Below are 20,664 nucleotides of genomic sequence, written 5' to 3'. Positions count from 1 at the left end.
CCCTTCAGTGCAGACCTTGGGGCCACTACAACATCCATCAATCTCTTGAAACCCTAATGATGAATCTGAGCTCAAATTCCCTCTTCAGCTCTATCTGTGCAGAATCCTGAAGTTATGAAAAATGCTTACGGAGGGTAATTTCTAGAATGATCTAACACAGCAGATATTTAGTAAACTCCCTGTTTGAGAGCTCTCACTAAGCACCCAACACAGCTTTAGACTTTGGTTACCCAATAGGATGTTATCTTTTGTGAGGGATCTGTAGTTTTCCTGGGAAGATACAATGCATGAAATAAAAGCCTCCAATAAAATTCAGTATACAGTTAATGTATTCCATAAAAGGTGAGAGATACAAATTATCAAAGGTTTAAACAAAAACTAGGGACCAGAGCAGGGTTTTTCAGTAGCAACACTATTGACATTTTAGATTAGATAATTCTTCGGTGTGGGAGCCTGTCTCATGCATTGTAAAATCGTTAGCAGTATCACTTATCTGCCTGCTAGATGCTAGTAGTACCCTCACACCTCCCTCTCCCACACTGGGAAAATCAAAAACGTCTCCAGACATTTCCAAATATCCCTGGAGTACAAAATCACTCTGATTGAGATGCATGAGACTGGAGTGTGAAGAGATGACCATACCAAAAAATAAAAATAATAATAATACAGCCTTAAACCATTACTTACAGAATGTCAAAAATGTAAGGACCTGCTCTCTATTGCTGTTTCTTCACCTGAGAAATGGGAATAATGATGCCTTCCCTCGTAAATTGTAGAAATGAAAGCAATTAATGCAACAATTGGCACATAGTAAGCATCCAATTAATAATAAGTGATCAGTGTTACTATTGCTAATATTAAGCCACTATTATAAGTCCTTTCTATTAATCAGCAGAAACAAAAAGAAGTATAAAATACTGGTACATTTAAAAAAACTTAAAGACTTGTATGTCATTTTGTGCTAAAGTTATGAAGCTGAAAAGATTGAATTGACATTTTCCCCATTGATAGAAATCATCTCAAAAATGCTCCATCTTCCTTGTGAAAGCCAAAGGCCAGCACCTTCCACATCCCCAGCATCTGATGAGTAGTTAATGATCCAGAAATAAACTGTTAGATGCTTCAGGGAATTTCTACATATAGAGAAGTTCCATGTAAATATTTCTCCAAGAGGTGGATTGAGAATGATAATTCACTTTTACCCTCTTAATTTGATTTATAAGCTTCACCTATCTGGCAGGAGATAAGAACCAAAATTAACTGAAAAGAAAAAAATAAGCAAATGACTTCAAGTGACCATGATCTTCAGCTGGAACCAGTAACCACAAAAATTTTGGAACTGCAAAGGAACTGGGCTGAAGAAGTTCAGCCAAAATTATTTGTTTATAAAAACTAGAGAGTGTTAGATATTTCTATCACACTGGCTTATCTGAAATTTCTGCTGGCTCAAATGAAATTGTATTCTTCTATTTCCTGCTGTGGGGTTCCTTCCCTGACCACAATTACTTTTGGATTGGAGACTTGTAACTTTGAGAACAAGAAGAGCCTCAGCTTAGCTAGCTGGAAGAACCAGAGGAGAGTTTCAGTATCTCCTGAAGAAAGAAAAACACTAACAGGGTTGTTGTAGCAGCATTCAGGACGAGTAGAGTCAACATTGACAGTTTCTGACTCAAACAGTTTTGTTGCTGGTAATAAAAGCAGAAGTCACATGCTGAATGTGAAGGTAAGAAAAGGAGAATTTGCAATGGCAAAGTTAAAAACAAGAGGAGATGATGGTCTTGGTATGGCACAGGATGTTAAAAAAATTCTCCTGTCCTTAAGGAGTTACTGCTATATGAGTAATGTGCCACTTCCCTACATAGCCTTCTATGCAGAAATGCTATATTTCCACTTCACAACCCAGGAGGTGCATTTTATTTTACATTTAGAGGAGGAACAAACAATCAGAAGGCAAAAACTGGTGCATTATTTTATGTAATTCTCCTGGAAAGAGTTCATTTTTAACTTCTGCTCAGACAGCACACAACAACTGGGAATATATTTTAATTTCAAATCTGATGTGTGACATCTGGTAACTCATTTATTGCTAATGAAGTTTTCACAGGAAGCAGCAGTCATCAGTAGCTCATCTTATTTTTCAGTTGGCAAAGTGTTGTTTACCTTTTATTGGCCTGGCATCGGTGTCTCTTATCACAGGCTATTTAATTAGAAAACGCAAGTAGCCTAACATAGAAAAGAAATGGAGTGGTAGATAATAGTAGATAGAATGGTCTAAATATTTTTATTACAGTGATGTAATATCACTGTATTTATGTTTAAAAATTATGTAATACTCAAAAGGAATTCTCAGAGCTGACAAAACAGTCTGGTCCAAGCAGCCTCTCAGCAGTGCCTTTCAGCCTCCCCTCTGAGTCTTTCCACCCCTTGCTCCTACTTTAGTTTCTTCCACTTCTAGCACCACGTGCAGTTTCCCAATTTCTCTTATCCAAATTTGCTCACAGGGAAAAAAAAATTAAATTAGTCATTTACACCACAGTGTGAACCTAATAACACCCACAAAAGTCCCAAAGCTCTAGGGTCTCAGAGCACCTCCAGACCCATGGTCTCATTCGGTGTTTCCAGCAATGTTTTGCACCAAACTGGACACATGCTTGCTACTTCATCATCCTCATCATGAACATTATTATTATCATCATCATTTTCCAGATGAACAAACTGAATCACAAGTCAAGTGACAGGCCAAAGGCTCCACAGGTCATAGGAGGTAAATCATGTGCTTGATTGAGAACTTTTGGCTCCCATCGCTGTGCTGTTCCCACTGTCTTAACTCTGGTTCTCACCTGAGCCATTGTGTTTCATCTCAGGTAGATCTTAGTTCTGCCTGAGAAGGTATGAAGGTGGGTATTCCACCCTACCTGAATTATAGGAATTTCAGATATCTGTGAACAGGCGCAAAGGGGATTTTACTAGATGACATCCTGCTGGGCACACTTTACGCCAGTCCTGAATGTGTAATAGAAATATGCAGTTTAATGGGTAAGTTTCTCATATTCAGTTTTTGATGCTTCATAAATATTAAGTGAAAACATTTTAGCTGAGGGTACTTTTGTTGTTTGTTGGATTTGGTTTTGCCTGTTAATCAGGATTATCAGCATTTAAGCCAGAGTTGCAAATTAAGTTGCCTACAGGGCAGTGCTTTTCAAATATTAGTGTGTATCAGAATTACCTGGAGGGCTCATTAAACACAGCTTGCTGAACCCCACCCACAGAGTTTCTGATTCAGTAGGTCTGTGGTGAGGCCAGAGATCTGCATCTCTAACAAATTCCTGGGTGATGCTGATGTTGTTGTTTCAGGGACCACAACTAGGGGACTTCTGTGAGTAAAAGCACCTACACTGTGCTTCCAATACAGCAGCCAGCCCCAGAGTGATGAGCACTTGAAACGTGGCTAGTGTAACTGAGATGTCCTGGAAGCATACATTATACCCTGGGTTTTGAAGACATAGTACAAAAACTGTGAAATATCTTAATAATTTTATATGGAGTACATGTTGAAATGACAATAGTTTGGATATATTGGATTAAATATTTTGTCAAAATTAATTTTACCTATTTCTTTTTACATTTTAAATGTTTTTAATAGAAAAATTACAATTATATATGTGTCTCACTTTCTATTTCTTTTGGACAGCACTGAACTACAGAACCATAAAATAGAGGAGATATTAGTGAACTACAGAAAATTCAAGTCCCAAAAGCTGTAATACTCTGAGGACTAAAGAAAATATATACATTGATCAGATTTGCTCTAAGGGGTCAGTTTGTACCCAAACATTTGCTGCCACAAGTATTAAATGTAGAAGCAATCCAATATCTACTATTTTACTTTTCTTTCAGGGTTAATCAAGTGCCTTGTTATAATTCTTCAAACAGAAGCATTATCATAATAATGAAAAATATTTCTGCTGAACTTCCAAATAAAAAAATTTAGTAATATTTTGAAAGTCTAAGCTTTATTTAATTCATTTTACTTACCCTTATATTATAGAACAATTACATTTTTAAAATGCTTTTATGTCTTCCAAAGAACTTACTTTTTATTTTTAGCAGTCCATGAAATAGAGGTGAGAACAGGTGTTGGTATTCCCATTCTAAATATCTTGTAATATTTAAAGGAAAACAAAGTGAAATATTAGATTGTGTTGCCGGTTATGGCAGAGCAGACTCTTTGCCAGGATAGCAGTCCAGTGCTTTCTCTTTCAGGCTGTTCTGCTATTCCTCAATTTTTACAGCATTTTTATGTTAAAAAATAAATAAATAAATAAAAAGTAAAGAACTATAATGCATACAAAACTGTGTTTGAAGAAAAGGAAACTATGTGATAAAATCAAATAAACATGACCCTTACAGCTTTAGTTTTCTTAGAACAGAGGCCCTTTAACTCTTCAGAATGTTGAAACCTTCTCTTGAAGTTCTCTTATGATACTCTGCCCTCACCTCTGTGTTTTTATCTGGGCAATTAGACCACATTAACTAATTGCTAAACTTTAAAAAGCTGTATTTTCTTACAAAGAATTTGAGAATAGGTTGATTTTCTATGGTATTTTAACAGTGTCACATTGTGCTCCCCTCTTCACAGGACCATATAATCTTAACTCTCTAACTTCATGGCAAGCTTTTAGTTTTGATTTTCAACCATGTTCCAAACTGTATTGTTTGACCTGGTAGTGTCAATAAATAACATAAGGGATGTCTGAAAGGCTTACAGCTTTTGGCCATAAATGGAATGAAGCAAACTAGTCCAGATAGGGCCCAAACTCGTAACATTGACCTTATTAGTCTAAGACCACAACCAAATGTGCCTGGAAAATATTTCTTTGAGTAATAGTTAATCTTTTAAAAGAAAGAAAACAAAACCTGTGACTATGATCATCTTATGTTGAGTTTCTTTATTCATCTTGAGTAAACAGTAAATTTTTTTCACCTTGTTGTTTTAATACAAAAAGTTCTTGTGTTTAATATAGAATATTATTAAATCAGTGTGGGATTAAAAATATCTATATAGATAGTTGATTTAACAATATATGATAGCATTAATCAACTGCCTTGTTATAATTCTTGAAATTGTTATTATTCTAGTTGTCAAGCAATTTTGCCCTTCACTTCAAAAGATGCATACCTATTCAAAGGAAAGATTATAAAAGTTCATGCTTCGGAAATTTTTTTTAAGAGTATAACCAACTCCCTGAGGATACAGGGGTCTAGGGAAGCTAAATGACTGCTTCAGGGTCACCCAGCTAGTGACTGGGAAAGCTAAAATTAGAACCTCAGTCTGCTCCCACATTTTCCACCAATTTGCAGACTATCATTAAAGAATATTTCTTCTGCAATCAGAACATTGAGCAATTTGGAGAAACATGTACAGTATATTGAATATTCTAGCTTCATTTAAAATTTATGGTTATGTGACTTGTATCATGTTAAAAGCTTTAATCTAAAATGAATTGTCATGTGGCCAATAACCCTAACATAAAACTCATAACACATATAAATTCTCTAATATTATCATAATTTCTTAAGGGTGCAAATTAATTAGTACCTCTTTTCCTGCCCAATAACTTTCCTCACGCCCCTTAAAATGGAATTTGAAATGAGATAAACAGTTGCTGCTGCTGAATTAAAGTTTCAGAGAAATAAAAGTGAGGTGGCTTCATATACAAAATCTGTGGTTTTCCTCAGAAGTTGGATGAAGCAACTGTTATTGACTAAGCACACATTGGTGCTGCCCTTTTCTCTGTTGAAAAGAAAAGCTTGTGAGTAGTCTCCAAGAGCCATATTATTAAAAATGATGTTTCCTCCCCATGATGACTGAGATACTAATCCATTGAAATGTGGCGATAATTCTTGTGAGAAAATTCTGAGTCTGTAAGTTTGAAGAATTTAGAAGTATAAGAGGACAGGGGTTCATTTACTTACAGGCCTTCTTCCAAGTTAGGTTTTATTTTCTTTTTCTCCTAGTCTCTGGAGTCTCCTCTCTCCAGACACCCTGGAAAGCCATTCATGGCCTTTCATATTTAACATAAGAGTATTTTCTACTAACACCAACATGTTGAAGAAAGATGTTTAAAGCATGTGAATTAGACTTGATCGTATGTCTTTCATTGGTACCTGTTTCTCTTTACTTTTTGGAATAAAATAAAAACAACAAAAACAGCTAAGAATTTGGGATAGTGATGTGGGTGGGAGGGATTTGGACATTCATCACAACTGAGTTGTTTAATTTATAGTAAGTAGGAACTTTTAGAGTTTAGAGAAGTTTAATTGTAGTTTAGAGTTTCATTATCAGGCGGTAGTCTTGAATAATTCCCAAGAAGCTAAAATGTGGGATTAACATTTTACTTTCATTGTAATTCATATCCTGAATATACATTTTATTATAAATTATAAAGTTTCTGAATTTCCTTTCATAAAACTGGGTTCTTTGGGTTCTTAGTTATTTTGGATGAAACAAAGGGGAGGGCTAGTTGGATATGATGGAACATGTAACCACTGTCTCTACAGTTAGTCACAATTGGCACATGCAGAATTAATAAAGCAGCTTGCCTTGTTTTTATTTCTTGTGAGGTCAGACGACAGTGGATGATATTGACTTGGGAAGAGGACCAGAAGTCACTATTTACCATGTACACATATCAGAGAGTCATTTATTAAGTTTGAGGAGATTGGATCTTAAGTACTTAATTAGAATGATATTAGTAATTTTAATAAAATGTTTTGCATTGAGAACTATTCACTCAGAAATTGCAGGGGTGGACAAAATCATCTCCAAATAAATCATTTAACATGAAGTTAGGCTAGGATTACCAACCAAGAGCATGGCATTCTCCCATGTATCTGACTTAAAAGCAATACTTGTCTCTTGCCCCATGGTGCCAGGTGGTCTGCCATGCTTACCTCTTCGTGGCTGCCAGGATTCCCGTATGGAGGTAAATATAACCTGTAAAGGCGCAAATACTTCATCAAAAGCCATGACTATAATCCAAAGCTATTAGGTTTAAGCAACTTATTTGGAAATTATCACCTTCAAATAACATGTAGGGCAACCTCAGTAGAGATGAAATGGATGAAGCAGGCATGGAAACTGCCCTTCCTGCCTTAAATACAAAATGCCAGATCACAGTTCTCAATAAAAGTTAAGACCACATTGGGCCAGATCAGGACTAACACTAGATACACAGCTGAGATAAAGTTCCAGTGACTTTGGCAGTGTGAAAGTCAGGACCACCAGGCACATGTACTGAAGGCAATTTAAGCTGTGTTTCCCGATTAAAGGAACTGAAAAATCACTGCCTATTCATGATGAAAGACTAGAAAACTTCTGAAGACCAGACAGAATTTGAGTGTCGTATAGATACTCAACTACTAAATACTACAAATATATAGTATCTGCAAATATATATATATAAGGTTGAAAACTAAGCTCAGAAATGAGCATTAAAAACTCTTCCAGATCAAGGGAGTGCTGTACCCCCAAGCTGAAGTTTCACAAGCTACCATCATCCAGACACTCAGTCTTCCCAAGCAAGTTAATTCTCACCAAAAATGAGCACAGTCAAAGATTACAAAACCTAAGCAAAAGTCCATTATCAAGAAACAGTGTCCATAGGTGCAATAAATAGAATTTATACCGGAGGAACTATAAATAGTAAAGCATTTGGGTAGGGGCTCTTAACAGACAGATATTGAAAATGTTAAGGAAAATAAAAGAAGAAGTAGACTTCGTAAAATAGGAACAGAGGGCTAAGAAATAAGAACAAGTAGATCTGAAAAAGAAACGAGTAAAAACCCTAAAAATATTAGTGCCAATTTCTATGAGTCAATGAATTCACAAGTGAATACCTAACAGTTATTTCCTGTGGCCTTACTTGGCGGATGGGGGCAGGAGAAGCAATATAAGAGCAGAAACAGTTGTTTTCTACGTCTGAATTATAAAATAGGAACAATAAAGACAATAGTTTATTGAACAGGATGGTTTAGTGAGCTCTCCAGCACTATACGCAAATGGCTTACAAACATTGGCCTGCTCTTTTTGATGCTTGAGAGAGATACTTTGATAGAAGATTATTCCAAAATATAATTACTTGGTCTTTTAGTTCTCTCTTTATTATCATAGGACACTATGGGGAATTTCTTTTCTTTAGATTGCAAACTAGTTTTAAAAAGAGCTTGTAATGAACAATTTAATTAGATTGGTTTTGGCTTGCCTAAAAGCTTAAGAAGGTATTAATATTCTAATCAAAAGTCTTGGGAAAGCATTCTTACAATAAAAAAAGGAAAGAAAATCTTCGTTCTTATGCTTCAAGAACCAGGAAAGCTGTCGAAGGATGTAAGGTAACTCTTACAAAAGCAATTGTTAAATAAATGTGGTTTGGCCACAATGAGCCAACACCTATGTTTGCCACAGACTTAGGTTCCCACCTGACTCACGGCAAATTTATTCAGCTGCTTAAGATTATTTTTCACTCATACTTCAAAAGAACAGCAGCCTGGAATTTCTAGACTTTTAATGGCAACGGAAGGAACTTACCTATGATAAACATTTTTCTTTACTCTCATGCTTTCTTAACCTGTGGCTGTTCTGAGTCAATGTTTGCCTTGCATTCAAAAAATAATAGTAAAGATTCGAGTAAAACATATTCATTAAGCACTATTTGAAAGATATACCAAGTGCTTTCACATTATCTCACTTTATTTCTACAAAGATCATGTGCAATAAATATCACTGTTCTTGTTTCCTACAGATGAAAAAAAAAAACTGAGGGTCATTTTCAGAGAAATTGGATGACTTACCCAGAGCCACACAGATGTGTATGTGGCAAAGGAAGATTCCATTTCAAGTCTTCCAACCCCAAATTCATCTTCCTTTCCCTAAGGGGAAATGGCACTATGGAATTCATGTAACCCACAGAGCTTGGATAAAAGGAATAGTAAGACCAAAAATAGGAAAAATAGGAAGAGGTGGATCCTCCTTTGTTTTTAATCAGTGTTCTACCTGCCTATAACTCTTCTGGGAAAAGAAGCAGGATGTGACTGAAGCATAGCTGCTTTCTAGATCTCACAAATTTGGTTTTTCTAGTCAATCTCATCTCTCTCTCTTTCGACTTCCCACCAAACCAGCATCTGTTCAGCTTCAAAGAAAAAAGAGGCCCACTGTTTCCCAGTCATTTATCATCAATCTAAAGTAACTGCCAATCACAAAAGTCCCATCTTTATTTCTTTGCTTAGAAACAAATTTCTCGAGGGAAGCTTATCAGTAGCAGAAGTGCAGACTGGGAAATGACCTATGTCATCCTCCCATCTAGAAATACCCAGTGCACATCCAGATCCCACACCCCCAAGAGGGTTGTGCAATATCTATTAATTTATGAGAGCTGTTTCCCATAGATGATGCTGCAGGCATTAGTAAGGAGGGGAAAGTTCAAGCAATGACACCATCTCTACTCCACCTTGGCTGATTTCCAGGTGCCATCTCCTGATCCCTCTCCTCACCCCCACTGCCCTCTCGCCATCCTTCCCCCAAACCCCACACTCCCCACCAATCTGGATCAGTGATAAACACAGAGTATTCCACATGCCTTTGATATAACATTCAACACACTAAAGATAATACTGCCTTTAAGGCTCCTGTCCCCACGGCTAGACTCCTAAAGGAGAACTGTGACTTTATTCCCCTTGCATCCTGGACACCCACACATAGTAGGTGTTCAGTGAATATATGATGAGTTGATGAATACCCACTGAATGTGCTATTTGCCTTGCTTCTTCCTTGTGCTTTCTTCCACTGTTTCTATCGTCTAAAATACTTCTCCCTTTTTCCTCTACCCTGGAGTATGAAAAAATTTGTTTCCTTATTGGGTAGGGAGTCCTGGTAATTATACAAACATTTATGTAAAATGTTCTTCTAATTGGTATATTCCATGCTATGTCCAGATTCTTTCAAGTGAATTCTCATTAAGGTAATAATAACTCACCGAAGTTTCCAGGGATGATCCCCTAGCTGTTCAAAGCAAACTTTTATATATTAAATACCAGTCAATATGAATCAATGGCAACTGAAAAAAAGGTTGATAGCTTGTGAAGGAGTTGGAGTACAGAACCATGCTTATAAATTGATCCTCACAAAGGCAGACTTTTTCTCATATAAATTGTATTATGAATGCTAGTTATAGTTTGAGACTAGTTAATACAATTCTACTCACTCCAAACATAGGATTAATGGAACCCACATGAGTTGTGTGCTGTCAAAGTAGAGTCAAGAGGAGAGAGAAAAAGGAGAAGAAAATTTCCTCCCTGTTCTCACAGCACAGGGCACCCAAGGGCTTCTACAGCATAAAATGTACTCCCTTCTATTTTTTACTGCCCTTATTCCCAAGCTGAACCAAATATTTACCTCTGCCCTCATTTTCAGTTATGGAGTTCACCCAGGCCCTTTTCAACCTTTGAGGTTCCTTAACCTTTACATTACTAATTCTTTTTCTAAGTAAAATCCAGCTGATCTCTACTAGATGGTTAAAAGGATAGCAAATAGGTAAATTAATCCACATTAAGGCACCAATGACTGCTAGCCATAACCCTTTAATGACTAATTAATTTTTAATAAAGAATATGTGTTTATATAAATGAATGTATACTTCTAAGTTGGCATAAGTTCAGAAACAATAATAAGATGAACTAGAAAATCTACAAGCTATAGGGAAATCCTCTGGGTGAGGAAGAACTAGTCATACCTCCCTAAAAGCCTAGCCCTAGTTTCTGTTATTTCTTCTTTTCATCTTCTGTTTTCTAAACCACAAGTTTCTAAAAGCACCAAGGAATTTTCTACCTGTTTATTTTGTTTTGTTTTTGTTTCTGTTTTTTTTTTCCAAGGCGAGGCCCAGGTTGACACTGAGTATTCTCTGTGAAACTCTTCAAGGAGCAACACGTGATTTCACAGAAATCAGTCTCGATACGCTGCATTCATAGCTGTAAGTTCTATGCTGCTCACCCATTCATTTGTCCATTCAGTCACTCATTCATGAGACATTTGTCATCTGCCTCCTGGAAGGTATCAGGGCCTACACCAGTAAACAAGGAAACAAGTAAACACTAGTAAATTTTAAACAGGCTCTCCCCACAAGCAACTGACAGACCAATGGAGAAGACAGATATGTCAACAGATGATTACAATAAAGTGTCAAGGATGGGTGTGGTGGATCATGCCTGTAATTCCAGCATTTGGGGAGGCCGAGGCGGGTGGATCACCTGAGGTCAGGAGTTCAAGAGCAGCCTGGCCAACATGGCAAAACCCCATCTCTACTAAAAATACAAAAATTAGCTGGGCATAGTGGGACGCACTGGTAGTCCCAGCTACTGGGGAAGCTAAGGCACGAGAATCACTTGAACCTGGGAGGCAGAGATCACAGTGAGCCAGGATCAGACCTCTGCACTCCAGCCTGGGCAGTAGAGTGAGACTCTGTCTCAAAAAAAAAAAAAAAAAAGAAAGTACCAAACCTACATCCAAAGTGTCAAAGGGCTCAGAAAAGTTGGGAAGGCTTTACCAAAGATGTGACATTTAGGGTAGATAGCACCTATTTGTGGGTACCAATGTCCCCGTGAGTCAAAGAAGAAAAAGATGTGCATTATATAAGCTGGATACCAAAAAGGAACAATAACGAGGACATGCAACCAAAAACTTACATAGGGAGAACAACTTCATTTACTCAGGGAAGGCGAAGAGGCCACTTAAGAACTCCCTCACGTGTGTTCTCTCTTTAAAGCTGACTACTGGAGTTGTATCCCTTGCACAGCATCCCTTTGCACCAAAGTGAACACTACTTTAAGAACATGTGTTCAGCTCTCCTGAATGCCAAGCAAACCATGCTTGGCATGGCAGTGGTGTCTTATTTCTGCTGCTCTTTTTCCCCAGGGCATGCTATTACAAGAGAATGCTCAGCCGTGTTCATCTGGGGACCTGCTCCTGGTAGAGCAATAGGATCTGTGTGCCCAGTACCACTGCTCACCTAGCTGTCCTGGCCTGTGCCCAATGCTAACCTTCACCTCAGAGTGTGGCTGTAGCACATTTGGTGACGTCACTCTCGCTGAACTTTCAGCCTCCTTCCTGGGACTTCCTGATGGACTCATCCAGGGCAGAATGTGTTGATTTTCTAAATCACATAAATGAAGAGCTTGACTGTTGATTATGTAGAAAATCAGTGCAAATATTTGCATGGCTTTGTGCAGTTCATTCCTGAACATCTGATTCTTCCCAGAATTCCAGAAAACCTGCTGCTTTCTCAAGCCCTCAGTAAAAACATGCTTTCTTGACAATCCTGGCCAAACCTATTCATCTGACATCTTTGTTACACAATGGTTAACCACAGGGTTAACTTCAGAAATGGCTGGCAGATATGAAGGTTAGAAGATTTGTGCACTTTTGCTAGACTGAGTTGGAAGTTAAAGAATACGTAGTTACTGACTGCAGAGGCCTGGAAAGCAATGGAAAAAAATCCTGTTCCTCAAAGTTGAGCCCTACCTCCTACCCCTCTTAAATCAATTGCCACAGTGACCAATTTGTCAGTCACCTAAAGGCAGCTATTCTGACCACTTAAGGGAGAATACCTATAATCTTTATACCTAAGTAAAGATTGTGAGAGGAAAAAAATGATTTAAAGAATACGATATGAATGTGTCACACTTCTAAGGTTAATGATAAATGAACTGGTCCTCCTTACCTCAGGAAAAACTTTCAAGTCTTTCTGAAAAACTAATTTAATTCAGTAGTATTTTCTAAGATTTAGGTTATGTTTTTAATCAATTTGAAAACTAAGATTTACTTATAGAAAAAAGGAAAAGGATAGGTTTATTCACATAGAACCCCAATTTCACTTCTCTGGATGATATTTACCATTTTCTACAAAAGCAATTATGTTCTAAAATTTAAATGTGCATTCTTAGGCTTTATCAGTTCACAGAGTTTCCTTAGGAAATATGATCCAGTATTTTTTCCTAAGACAAAAGTTGAGTTACTATGTTTATGACTGAGAAATGAACGTTCGTTTGTTTGTTTACAACAATAATTTTTTTTTATCATTTTATTTTTATTTTCCCCAGGTGCATTTGATATAGTGTTTGTGACAAATTCGACCCAGGAGATCAAAATGATTCTCAACTCTTCTACCGAAGATGGTATTAAAAGAATCCAAGATGATTGTCCCAAAGCTGGAAGGCATAATTACATATTTGTCATGATTCCTACTTTATACAGTATCATCTTTGTGGTGGGAATATTTGGAAACAGCTTGGTGGTGATAGTCATTTACTTTTACATGAAGCTGAAGACTGTGGCCAGTGTTTTTCTTTTGAATTTAGCACTGGCTGACTTATGCTTTTTACTGACTTTGCCACTATGGGCTGTCTACACAGCTATGGAATACCGCTGGCCCTTCGGCAATTACCTGTGTAAGATTGCTTCAGCCAGCGTCAGTTTCAACCTGTATGCTAGTGTGTTTCTACTCACGTGTCTCAGCATTGATCGATACCTGGCTATTGTTCACCCAATGAAGTCCCGCCTTCGACGCACAATGCTTGTAGCCAAAGTCACCTGCATTGTCATTTGGCTGCTGGCAGGCTTGGCCAGTTTGCCAGCTATCATCCATCGAAATGTATTTTTCATTGAGAACACCAATATTACAGTTTGTGCTTTCCATTATGAGTCCCAAAATTCAACCCTCCCGATAGGACTGGGCCTGACCAAAAATATACTGGGTTTCCTGTTTCCTTTTCTGATCATTCTTACAAGTTATACTCTTATTTGGAAGGCCCTAAAGAAGGCTTATGAAATTCAGAAGAACAAACCAAGAAATGATGATATTTTTAAGATAATTATGGCAATTGTGCTTTTCTTTTTCTTTTCCTGGATTCCCCACCAAATATTCACTTTTCTGGATGTATTGATTCAACTAGGCATCATACGTGACTGTAGAATTGCAGATATTGTGGACACAGCCATGCCCATCACCATTTGTATAGCTTATTTTAACAATTGCCTGAATCCTCTTTTTTATGGCTTTCTGGGGAAAAAATTTAAAAAATATTTTCTCCAGCTTCTAAAATACATTCCCCCAAAAGCCAAATCCCACTCAAACCTTTCAACAAAAATGAGCACGCTTTCCTACCGCCCCTCAGATAATGCAAGCTCATCCACGAAGAAGCCTGCACCATGTTTTGAGGTTGAGTGACATGTTCGAAACCTGTTCATAAAGTAATTTTGTGAAAGAAGGAGCAAGAGAACATTCCTCTGCAGCACTTCACTACCAAATGAGCATTAGCTACTTTTCAGAATTGAAGGAGAAAATGGATTATGTGGACTGAACTGACTTTTCTAAAGCTCTGAACAAAAGCTTTTCTTTCCCTTTGCAACAAGACACAGCAAAGCCACATTTTGCATTAGACAGATGACGGCTGCTCGAAGAACAATGTCAGAAACTCATTGAATGTGTTGATTTGAGAAATGTTACTGACAGAAATGCAATCTCCCTAGTCTGCTTTTGTCCTGTTATTTTTTTATTTCCACATAAAGCTATTTAGAATGTATTAAATTGTTAGAGGAGCAACAGGAAATGAGAGTTCAAGATTGTTCTGTCCAATTTCCAAAGGGCAGTAAAGCTTTTGTGCCTGTTTTTAGCTATTAGCAACTGGGCCACACTTGCACCTATTACTGCACATTTTGTACAAAGATTTGCTAAGCGGTAGTTGTCAAGTTTCAGATCTTTTTGTGAAATTCAACCTGTGTCTTATAGGTTTACACTGCCAAAACAATGCCCGTAAGATGGCTTATTTGTATAATGGTGTTACTAAAGTCACATATAAAAGTTAAGCTACTTGTAAAGGTGCTGCGCGGGTCCCAAGTAGTAGTGTCTTCCTAGTATATTAGTTTGATTTAATATCTGAGAAGTGTATATAGTTTGTGGTAAAAAGATTATATATCATAAAGTATGCCTTCTTGTTTTAAAAAAGTATATATTCTACACATATGTGTATATGTATATCTATATCTGAACTGCTGTTAATTGATTAAAATTTGGCAAAGTTATATTTACTTTAAAATAAAATAATTTTATTGCAATGTATTTATCTTCATTACTTAAAATAGATACTAATTTATTTTAACATAAGACTACCTTGAATGAGTATGAATATATTTTTATTTAAATTTTGATACAACTGATAGTTTAATACTATTGGTTATAGATTTTTTATCCTGCCATTGAAAAGATAAAGAAAAAACATTTTGTTAAACACATCGTTTTGAGTTTTTCAGTTTTTCACATAACAAAGAAAAAAATTAACTCTTGCTATAATGCTAGAACAATACATTATTTTACTAGTAATTTAATAACAGAATTTTTCTAGTTGTATATATTATCATTGCAGGAAAGTTAGAAGATATAGAATAACATAGAAATAAAAGTCATGTTTAGCTTCCCCAGTCAAAAATCATTATTTTAACATTTGGGAACTTTTTTTTCTACTTTTTTCATTCGTTATACACACATACATGTGTCTATCCTGATATTGAAGTCATGATGTGTATAGTACTTTGTATACAGATTTTTCACTTAATGTCATGGCATAGTAGTTTCCTACCCAATTAAATATTTTTCTAAAACATTTTCATATTTGTATAATACTACAAAATATGGACATATCCTGATATAGTTAACTAGTCACCAAACTGGAAAATTGAGCTTTTTTCTGATTTTTCAGTATTATAAATTACACTGAGATGAGCATTCAAGTATGTGAATCTGAGAAATTTCCCATACTCCTAGAAGTGGTGCAACTAAAATACACGTATGAACATTTTTTAATATTCTGACTACCTGTTGTCAGCATGGGGTATTTACTAATTTTTTTTTTTTTTTTTTTTGAGACAGGGTCTCACTCTGTCCCCCAGGCTGGAGTGCAGTGGTGTGATCTCGGCTCACTGCAACCTCCCACTGCTAGATTCAGGCAATCCTCTCACCTCAGCCTCCTGAATAGCTGGGACTACAGGCCTGCTCCACCACTTTTGGCTAATATTCTTTATCTTTTTATAGAGATGGAGGTCTCAGTATACTCCCCAAGCTGGTCTCAAAACTCCTGGCCTCAAGTGTTCCTCCCACCTTGGCCTCCTAAAGTGCTGGAATTACAGGCATGAGCCACCACACCCAGCTCAAATTTAAGCAGAAAAGAGAGATTGACTATAAGGATCCAGTTGCCACATGCAAGGGCCAGGATGCAATTGTGCCTGAAAATTGTACTTTAACATTTCTGTTCCCATTGGACAGTTGCTTCATTCTTCTAAAGGATGTCAAAGCTCCTGAAGTTCATACAGGGCAGACTGAACAGCCCAATAAACTGGGGCGAAATGGTTGGAGTTATGCGTAAAATAATTGATGGTCGCTGTGGGCCAGGGGGTGTTGCCTCAGAGAGAGGCCTTGGCCACTGTGCAGACTTTCCACAAGGCAGACTACATTATTCTCACATTCCTAAATATAAAGTTTTTGTGAATCAATATGGTTCCATATGCCTTATATAATTTATATTATTTTTAATTTCATTAATGTAATGCCAGCCACTCATCCCAAAGGTCCTTTACTATTTTCACAAACAATCACCTCAAAAAAATAAATTTTACCTTATCCCAAATGATAGCATAAACATCCTATAGGAAATCCCTCCAGGTCAGCTTTATAACTGTTCTTTTTTCTTTCTTTCTTTCTTTCTTTTTCAGTAGTTGAGGATTTTTTGTATGTTTGTTTTTGTTGTTCGTTTTTTGTTTTGTTTTGTTTTGTCTTTTGAGACAGAGTCTCGCTCTGTTGCTCAGGCTGGAGTGCAGTAGCATGATCTCAGCCCACTGAAACCTCCACCTCCTAGGTTCAAGCAATTCTCCTGCCTCAGCCTCCCAAGTAAGTGGGATTACAGGCACGCACCACCACGCCTGGCAAATTTTTGTATTTTTAGTAGAGATGGGGTTTCACTAGGTTGGTCAGGCTGATCTCAAACTCCCGACTTCAGGTGATCTGCCCGCCTCAGCCTCCCAAAATGCTGGGATTACAGGTGTAAGCCACCATGCCCTGCTCAATAGTCATTTTAATCCAAGTGATTGTAAGCATTTTAAACTTGCTGAACTATTTCATACGTTATAGTTGACAAGATTTCTGATAGATAATTGTATTTAGACATCCCCTATATCAAGTGTTAATAATGGTGTTAATAACATGTTCCATGCCTTATTTTCATTTTAATTTCATTAAATTATATTGGGATTTTATCCCATCTCACTTGTGAAATAGATGTTACTAACCTTGATGATTATTCTTTTGTTTTCAGTGAGATCAACCTAATATTGGAGTTGAGACCCTACTTACCAAAATGTTAGGATAGGATGCCATTATGTATTCTTCATGAACATATTTACAGGTTAGGCAGACTCCTTATTTTTGGTACATTTAAAAAATACATACAGAAAAAAATATTTACCATAGAGATCTAGGTGCCCAACAGAATGCAAAAGCTACATTTATATTGAAATATATACTTCAACATACACCCATTTACACCCACTTCTGAGGTGTAAATTTCAATATACGTAATATTAAAATTTACCTCTTCTACGCTTTTGGGGGGAAAAAAAGCCTAGTTAGATTTCTAATGCTGGCTCTTTCTCACTGTGGAAATTCATCTTTTTGGACTTCAGTGACATCATTTTTCAAGTACGGTGAGTTGACTTGGTGAATGAGGGCTATTTTATTTTATTTTATTTTATTTTATTTTATTTTATTTTACTTTTGAGATGGAGTTTCACTCTTGTTGCCCAGGCTGGAGTACAATGACATGATCTAGGCTCACTGCAACCTCCACCTCCTGGTTTCAAGCGATTCTCCTGCTTCAGCCTCCCGAGTAGCTGGGATTACAGGTGCCCGTCACCATGCCCAGCTAACTTTTTGTATTTTTAGTACAGTCAGGTTTTCATCATGTTGGCCAGGCTGGTCTCCAATTCTTGACCTCAGGTGATCCATCTGCCTCAGTCTCCCGAAGTGCTAGGATTACAGGTGTGAGCCACTGCACCCAGCCTGAAGACTTTTATTTAGTTAATAATTCACTCATTCATGGATTTAATAAGTGTTGTATTGTTTCCCTACTCTGTGCTGGGTAACAAGTGTTGTGTAACATATAGCAGTTTAGCGTGTAGGATAAACGTGTTGCTCAGTTGCTGTGAGCAGTTTGAAGGAGAGCCAAGTGAGAAGCAGCTTGATTGCAAATCATGGAAAAACTCTCAGAGTTTTGATACCACAGATTTTTCAGTTTCATAACTCTGTATACTGGTGCATTTTTTTCCAGCAATATGTGCCATTCTAGGAAGCCCAAGAAGAGAAAATACGATGAAGCAGGTCACAAAAGTAGTGAGTGAAGAAAACAGGTTTCAAGGAATTTCAGATACTTGGTATGAAGAGTGAGATACCTGAGGGTAAAGAAAGTAAATCAAAAGCAAGAGAGATACAGAGAGGCTGAGTGGACAGGAGGCTGGAAGCAGCCACACACTGCCCACAAGGCCAGGGTTCAGACCTCATAGGAGAGCCGACACAGATGTTCAGGGCCCCAGGACCATGTTGGATCCACTGGACTCAGACCAACTAGAGGAAGAGGGAACCCAAATATTAGGGTGGGAAGAAGCCATGAACAGTAGATGGAATAGTATGGGCCAAGCCCTAACCGTATGGATTTTGTAGAGTTCAGGTTGTATGACTGTATATTGGAGCTAATGATCAGAGAGTCAAATTTTCCAAATTCAAAATTTAACTGAGTCAGTTAACATATGACATCTGTAACTATATCCAGTCTTGTCTACTTGTGTAGTGAACACCCATGGAACCATCTGAACAGTGTCCATTTTCCCCTCATCGCATGAATGTTCTGCCCCACTCAGGGACAGCACCACCTCAGAATGAACCATTTCCTACCTAACTCCATCCCCAGGCCACAGTTAATTGGTCCAGGCTTGAAGTGGACCAATCATAGCTTTTCATGAGGATTTTTCAAACAGATGCTGATGAAGAGTTGGCCCCAGTGTTGGCATTTCTGGGATGTAAGGCTGATACCAAAACCAGCCACATCTCTCACCACGTGGAAGAAGCTAGTCTGCATGCAGAGTGAAGTAAATAGAAAAGGCAAGAGAGCCCTGGAGATGCTTGAGTCCTTGATTCTACCTGCATCTTATGTCCAGCTATATCCCTGCCCACTCCTCTCCAATCAAGGGACCACAATACAGTGATCTATAGCTAAGATTTGCAAGTGTTTCTTCCTGCTTATGATCGATAAGAATTTCCCTTTTATAGTGGCCAGTGCATCATCCATTGGCCACCCAGCAGGAGTGATACCGTCTACATCCCAAAACTTATTGGTCCCTATCTTAATAAGGGGTCACAAGTGCTACCCCACTTCCATATGTCTCCTTATGAGATGGTAAGAGCCAGCACATTCAATAGTGTGTGTTAAGGGGGAAGAGGTGTGGTGATATAGACGGACCAACAGTGAGAGGAGGCTGAGGCTACTATACTATCTACTACTGTAAATTATTGTAAACTGAGGTCTCTCCCTGAGATGGCACAGCGGTAAAATACTCTTCTGTTGCAAGAACAATTATAAAAAATATGATTTGGACCATGAAATCATAAGCAGAGAGAGGAAATAAGTACTCCTCACCACTTGAGGGCGCAAATGCATGGCTTGCATGTTGCCTGGGCTCTCTTTACTTGACAGTGACCTCTCTTTACTTGACAGTGACCTCTCTTTACTTGACAGTGGCAGTGACTGTGATAGAACCAGTGAGCACAGCATCCAAACCTGCCCAAATCCAATGGAAAAGGCCTTCATTTACCAAGCTAACACACCTTACATGAGAAATTATATAACTGAAGTTGAAAAGATGCATTTCAACAATCAGAAACAGCCAGAATTAGAAATCAGACTTTTTTTTTTTTTTCCAGAAGCTGAAAATAAGAGAATTTAGCTTTAGTAATATTTAATTCTAAATCACTCATATACTAGGAAGCTTTGTATAATAATCCTTTACGAGTTTAAAGACCATGAGATTTACCCTTCAAGCAGTGTAATAGGAAAATATTTATCTATATGCACAAGAGATGTAAATTTGATGAAAAAATGATGTTAATTTTACAACTATTAAAAGCCAGTTTGCTATTACGATTATTTTGCTTCAAGTATCCAAATGATGATGAGCCAAATATGCCCCTGAGCCCAGTTCTTGATTCATTCCATGTCCTATAAAAATTATTTAGAAAAATTGAACAAGATGAGAAATAGGGAGCCTGGCTCAACCTCCCAGTGAGTTGGGATGTATCTCACAGACCTTTTTCCCAAGCCTGACAAAGTTCTGCTGTGCCATATGGACATGTACAGTTGCTAAATGATAATTTTCCAACAATAAGCTTCAATTCTCCAAAATGGCAGATAGAAAGCAGCTGGTGTTACCCAACAGAGATAAACCCTCCTAGAGTTCACCACAGAGAGGAGAGCATCGTGACTGTAGACGCCAGAGCAGATCTGCTGAGAATCAGCCAG

The 20,664-nt window shown here is 37.5% G+C and overlaps 1 protein-coding gene across 5 annotated transcripts in view; it reads left to right on the top strand.

The window, feature by feature from the left end:
* The window catches only part of AGTR1 (angiotensin II receptor type 1), a 45,464-nt gene extending 30,301 nt beyond the window's left edge, over positions 1-15,163 (top strand). For all 5 annotated transcript variants that reach the window (XM_033212379.1, XM_033212377.1, XM_033212376.1 and 2 more), the window contains 2 exons: positions 10,927-11,024; positions 13,150-15,163. In XM_033212379.1, the coding sequence (XP_033068270.1) occupies positions 13,197-14,276 (1,080 nt within the window). In that variant the 5' untranslated portion in view covers positions 10,927-11,024; positions 13,150-13,196 and the 3' untranslated portion in view covers positions 14,277-15,163. The remainder of the gene's footprint in view (positions 1-10,926; positions 11,025-13,149) is intronic.
* Positions 15,164-20,664: the final 5,501 nt, after the last annotated feature.

Source organism: Trachypithecus francoisi, unplaced genomic scaffold, assembly GCF_009764315.1.
Source record: "Trachypithecus francoisi isolate TF-2019V2 unplaced genomic scaffold, Tfra_2.0 Lachesis_group0, whole genome shotgun sequence".
Classification (NCBI taxonomy): domain Eukaryota; kingdom Metazoa; phylum Chordata; class Mammalia; order Primates; family Cercopithecidae; genus Trachypithecus; species Trachypithecus francoisi.
This window is presented reverse-complemented; position numbering and strand designations above follow the sequence as displayed.